The sequence below is a fragment of the Otolemur garnettii genome, unplaced genomic scaffold (genome assembly GCF_000181295.1).
Source record: "Otolemur garnettii isolate 467f Iridium unplaced genomic scaffold, OtoGar3 scaffold00191, whole genome shotgun sequence".
Classification (NCBI taxonomy): domain Eukaryota; kingdom Metazoa; phylum Chordata; class Mammalia; order Primates; family Galagidae; genus Otolemur; species Otolemur garnettii.
Window position 1 is genome coordinate 2,577,546 of NW_003852586.1, and position 6,405 is coordinate 2,583,950.

Genomic DNA, 6,405 nt, shown 5'->3' on the forward strand with positions numbered 1-6,405 from the left:
AGTTACCCAATTATATTCCAAAGATAAGGTGACCAGATTTTAACATTGGTAAGGTGGGACAACATGGCAGGACAGGGCGGGGGTGGGGGAAGGTGGGACAACATGGCAGGGGACCGGGCAGGGCAGGGCCTGACAACAATGCAAACTTTGATAAGCAGTTCTTGATAATCACTTCTCAGCAATTATTTGTTATTATTACAGTTTAACATTATAAAATTAACAAAAATAATATAAAACTCATAGCCACATGGCAGCCGAAAATAGTATATTCCCTTCTTGTTCTCCTGCCCGTTTGTGCATTCTTTCCAAAAATTGGGACTTGTTTTAAAACGCTGCCAGACGCAGGACAAATTGTTGGAAAGCAAGACTGTCCTGCCAAAAGCGGGGGTCACCCTATCCAAAGAAAAACGTGGTAATTTCCAGTATTCTAGAAATGGAAATGTCAAATTTAAAATCAATTCCTAGTAATGTACCTATCTCTACATCATATTATATATCCTAAAGTAAAGTATCCATCACAAAAATGTCATTATGTTATATTTACTGAGTTATTAAAATTGTAGAGTTTCTTAATTTATTATTTTTAAAAATGATGTTTTCACCTTTTTGGTTACATACAAAGCTTGTGATTATACAGATTGATTTAATACCAAAATAGACATATTATATGACCAGGATTGATAACAAAAGTTCAACTGTGCATATTTTCTCCTGCCACATATGTGTACTTTATTAAATAAAGAGAGATACACAGGAGGCCTCCAGGAGGAGTTGGGCTCAATTTCTCTTTGGAGATAAGCCAGTATTCTTGAGAAAATCTCTATGTAATTCTCCGTTTTCTCACTGACAAACAAAAAGGTGATTACCAAACCAACAAAAAGGTAGTGAAGTTGAAACAAATAGGAATGAATAAGTTTGAAGGGAAATGAGGTCACAGAGAGAGCACAATGCATGGGGCATGTGCCGTGGGGTCCTGGTTTGTGGCTCCTGCCTGGTCACAGCCATCCAAGGCAGTGATGGTGAGGTGACTGTCAGGCACAGAAGGTCACCAGCCCACACTGCTTAAATCCCCACTCTATTAAACAAGGGCCTTGAAATTGGGTCATGTACAGGAAAATGAAAATCCCCACCCCTGAGCTCTTTATTGCAAAAAGGAAGGTCACACCTGGAGGCTGAGCCATGTGATATTCTAGTACATATCTGTCACTTACTCTGTGCCCTCAGCCAGCTCCCAGAAAAGATGAAGAGCCTTGGGCTGAGGGGCTGACCACAAATGCCAACACACTAGTCACAGCCTCAGGGCTGCTGACTGAGTCTCCTCAGACAGAGGCAAGGCTGGCTTCAAGCTCCCCTCAGGTGCACAACAGATGGGATGACATGGGCGTTCTCCCACCACCAGGGGACACTGCACAATCCTTCCTTCACCCCTTTTCTCTTTAGACATTCACCTTATCTTGGGTAAAATGCAGCCGTCCCTGGCCTCACTGCCCATCCCTCTCCTCGATTTTCCTTCTGTATGTCCTGTCACCTTAACCCCTGAAGATAAATCCTTCTCCAGAAAAAATAAAGATGCATATGGGGCTGTGTTTTCCTGGGTGTGTCCCTAGACTGACTCTTGCCCTCCAGTGACTGAGATCACTGTCTCAGTGGCTTATTCCATACAGTCAGCCCTGAGGTGTCTGTGACATATTCAGATTTTTGGAGTGTTCAGGTCACAGTGGCCGCTGGGAAAATGCCTGGATCACTGGCCAACACCAGCTATGACGGAACTGGCAGCGACTTCCTGGTACATGTTGGAGCCACCAAAGAAGGCAGTGAAGGATGTTCACATTGTTCAATATTCCTTAATTTTCTAATTTATTTTTCTGTTATCTAAACAAAAATCACAAAATAAAATGCCCTCTGATTATATTTTTAAGAGAGATTATAAAATTTAAAATAAAAATCAAATCTTGTCAGAGTAAACACATTACTTGGTTATGAGAAATGTTTTGCCTTTTGAAAGGTGTATGCTTTGGATATTTAGCATTTCTATTAACTACCACTGACCAAAAAACATGAAAATAGAAATATGTTCTTCTACCAACTAATTCATATTTTGCTTATTTCAGCTATTGACGGCAAAAAGATGAGAAATCTTCTCAACAGTCGTAAGTTCCAAAACCCACAACTTACTTTAGTTCACAGTAAAAGTAATTAATAGAATCCATGGAGAGTTAGAAGTACAATTTACTAACTTACTTTTTGCTCATTTTATATCTTTGTGAATCACTCAGTTCTTTTATTATTTTTAACATTTAAAATAATTAAATTTATAAATGTATACAAAATACATTATAAGTTGTTTGATGTATGGAATTGGTTAAAAAAAGGATGATATTCTAGATATTACACTACTGTTCTCTGTAAATAATTCTTTTAACATTATCTCATAATTCAAGAAAATGTTTTAAACTAGCAGCTAGATTTTTTTCTCGTTCAATATTTTCAGTTTTCTTGCATCTTTATTGAAACATCTGTTACATGCGTTTTCTGCCTCCTCCCACTCTGCCCTCCCTATTCCACCCTTGGCACATAGCTAAGGTGCATTGTGGGCAAAAATATGCCCATTAAAAAGATTGTAAGGGCATTTCCAAATCTCTTTAAATGTTGATTTGAAGTCTAATCAATTGAGAGTTTGCTATTAAGGAGTAATATTTTTAAACCAGTATTTCAAATTATAGAAGAACAAAAAGGTGAATACTATTTTAGACTTAAGATACGGGGCTTTGCAAAAATGATAGATTGATTCACTTCAGTTATGTGATGGGCAGCTCATGACTTCACCAATAGGCTCTCTAGGTAGCCAGAACACCACTGGCCTTGGTGTGGGGCACCCTAATTTTAAGTCTCACTCTGTCACTTACCAGCAAAGTTACCTTCAGCCTCTCTAAGGCTTAGTTTTCTCATCTAAAAAGTGTGTTTCTACAAATACATCTAAAACACCAAAGGATCTACACATTTTTGATGCTCAGTGAATTATCTGTCTAGCAAGCTGTTTATCTATGTGTGCTTTATAGAGAGACAGAAGTTAATTCCTGGATTGAATGTCAAGAAATGTTAGTAAATATTTCATGTGAACCTCAGTAGGATCTAAAGCAGCGGTTCTCAACCTGTGGGGCATGACCCCTTTGGGGGTTGAATGACCCTTTCTCAGGGGTTGCCTAAATACATCCTTCATATCAGATATTTACATTACTATTCATAACAGTAGCAAAATTACAGTTATGAAGTAGCAACAAAAATAATTTTATAGTTGGGGGTCACCACAACATGAGGAACTATATTAAAGGGTCGCAGCATTAGGAAGGTTGAGAAACACTGATCTAAAGGAATGTAAAAGCCTGAATGCTAGGAATGGGTTAAAAAATTTCAGGGACCAAGGACTATCTGAACATCTAGACCCAGTGCAAATCAGGATTGCTTTTTTCCTCTTGCAACGAAAACACATTAACACGTATTTTTGTGGCAGGCTGTGGGATAAGGATGACCTCCTCAAACATGCCATTACCAGCATTCTCCTCTACTGAAAGGATCGTCCAAGGACGGGAAACAGCCATGGAAGGGGAGTGGCCCTGGCAGGCCAGCCTTCAGCTCCTGGGGGCCGGTCACCAGTGCGGGGCCAGCCTCATCAGCAACACATGGCTGCTCACCGCCGCTCACTGCTTTCGCAAGTGAGTCCCCAGGTGCGGGACCCCACCTCTCTCAGCCCTCACAGGCAGCTGGACTGTCACCAGCTTACCCCGCACCCTGTGTGGGTGGCCCCAGTCTGTCCGACACACATTCACTCCCCTGTGCCCCCCTCCCCTCCCCGTGGCCTTGGTTCTTGTCGGCTGTTTCTCTGGGTCAACATGACCCCAGTGCTGTCTTTCCTGCCACACCACACTTCAGTGTAAAGACTAAAGAACCTCTTAAGCACACCCCAGAAGAAAATTAGCTGCTTCCATTCTGCTTTTCATTTTCCAATGAATCCCTCTCACCTCTGCTGTCAGCATCACCATCTCTTCAAAAATAAGAAACGGATCACAGATATTACCCCGAAGCTCTCCCTTCTCAGTGTTACCAAGAATGGCTGAGGGCTTGTGCGGTCTGGGAGGTGTGAGGAGGATGGAGGGGACCTGCTACTGTGTCACTGGGGATTGACCCCCTAGGAGCTCTCACTGTGTCCGCCACACACAGATCCTGGTGGGTGCCCTGTGCTATGCCCCAGGAGCTCAGAGACACACTGTTTTCCTCCACTGAGTTTTTATTGTTAGGGTACAGAAAGCTTTTCCTTTTAAACTTTCAAAAGGCAAAACCTCTGCAGGAAGCCCCTTCACCTGGCCGGGCTCTGCTTAGGCCTCTCTGAGGAGTCTCCCTCTGTGATTCTGGAAGGCTTGGTATCATCCTGGCAGGGGCAACACCTCAACAGTTCCAACACACTTTTATTATCACTCTCTGTGGGGTGTAAGAAGGTCCTAATGGATGTCAGGGGATGTCCCCCACTTCCTCCCCTGGTATTTACAACTCCCAGACTAAGAGTCACCCTTGGAGGGGAGCTCAGTCAGGCTGACTGTTGAAGGCTTTCGATGGTTCTGTCCACACAGTCTTGCAGTCCTTGCACTTCTGTTTTTGTGAGCTTGCCATGTAGTTGCCATCAGTTCTAACTGATTCATTTGTGTAAATTAACAATAAACAAACCCTGAATGCCCACTTTACCTTCTGTAGAGAATATAAGCTATGATACCTGCACACTTGTTTCGGCAGGCCCAGTGCACTCTCTGGGTATGGACAGATCTGCCTGAGAACTGGTCATTTATCTTAGTCAAGTAGACATTACCGGTGACCTTGATGAGAGAAATTTTGGTGGCATTGTAGGAATGGGAACAAATTCAAGAGAAAAGTGGAAGGACCTTTGGATGTAGTAAGTTTAAAAACCACTTTGAACAAGTTTTTATAAATGAAAGAAAAACAGAAATTTGACAGTTGAAGGCTCAATTTCAGTAGTGAAGTCAAAGAAAGGATTTTTTAAAATATAAGAGAAATGCAAGAGCTGAGTAAGGTGATGCTCATGGAGAAAAGGACTCAAGGTGGGGAGAGGGTGCTTCAGTTATTGCACATGTGGTACCTTTTGTGAAGGGAAAACACTTGGTAGTTCAAGGACAATATTGCAGTCTCCAAATAATTTTTAAATTTTGTTAATTTTTTTTCTTGCATAAATACTGCATTTAAAAAAATGTTTACGACAAAACCTTAACACCTTTGTGTCTGTGAAAAATGATCTGTTTTTGTGAGACATTGTATGTAACAGGAAAAGTCCTTGAAAAGGTGTTAAGAGACCTGTGACCTTCCCTTTAATGCTAACTGATCGATCAACCCACCACTCACCTGGCAGGTCACAGGACTTCTGATCTTAGCATCCTTCTCCACACAACACACAGACTCAGCTGTCACAGGAGACTTCCTCCCCTTTGACAAGGCATACAGGAATGGAATAATTCTGTTCATTCTACCCCTCTTTCTTACTAATCTGTGAACTCTTTAAGGCCTGGAGTCATATAAGTCTTTATATCTTCCAGAATTCTACTATGTAGAGAGTCTAGTTTTCACATGAATGCTTCAATCCTAGGGTTTTGCTTTGATTAAAATCTTCCATTATCAGGTAAATAAGAGAAACAGATCAAAGAAGAATCTATCTCTCCTCCCTGATCTCTGCCTGCTTATTCCTAGGGCAGCACAGAGTACTTTGAAAACCACTAATATTTCAGGTTTTTTATTACACATAAATGTTGATGATTCACCAACATAGTAATCCCACATGAAAGTGGAAATCCCCTTTTTGAATTGTTCTCCCTGTGACTTCCTTCCACATAATTTCCTTCACTCACAGAATTTCAAGTTTCTATATTTTTCCTAGTCATTCTTGATAGGAATAATTTTAAAAAGAAAGAATGGGACTTTGGAGATAAGGAGAAATAGCACTACATAGAATTTGCTTGTGATACACACCTGCTGCAGAGAAAAGCATGTAGGTGAAGGGGAACCACAAGTCCACCATTAGATACTGACCAGGCCAGGCTAGAGGGCAGCAGTACTGTGAACTTGGGTCAAGGCTGCTTAGCCTCAAATGCCAGGGAGGGGCACAGCCCTGTGCAGACATGAGGTTTGCAGAGCGGACAGATTATACTTGACCTCAAAGATTATAGAAGAGCCCAGCAAACAAGAGCCAAAAGTGAGTCAAGAAGTGAGAATGGGGCAGAACTCAACACGGGGGCCAACAATGAGAGTGGGGCAGGACTTGACATTGGGGGGGCACCAGTGAGAGTGGGACAGGACTTGACATTGGGGGGGCACCAGTGAGAGTGGGACAGGACTTGACATTGGGGG

The 6,405-nt window shown here is 41.9% G+C and overlaps 1 protein-coding gene across 1 annotated transcript in view; it reads left to right on the forward strand.

Annotated features, from left to right (window-relative positions):
- Positions 1 to 6,405, forward strand: part of TMPRSS11F (transmembrane protease, serine 11F) — a 74,280-nt gene that overhangs the window by 63,557 nt on the left and 4,318 nt on the right. Inside the window, exons 6-7 of the mRNA XM_012812140.1 lie at positions 2,112 to 2,150; positions 3,512 to 3,713. Coding sequence (XP_012667594.1) covers positions 2,112 to 2,150; positions 3,512 to 3,713 — 241 coding nt within the window. The remainder of the gene's footprint in view (positions 1 to 2,111; positions 2,151 to 3,511; positions 3,714 to 6,405) is intronic.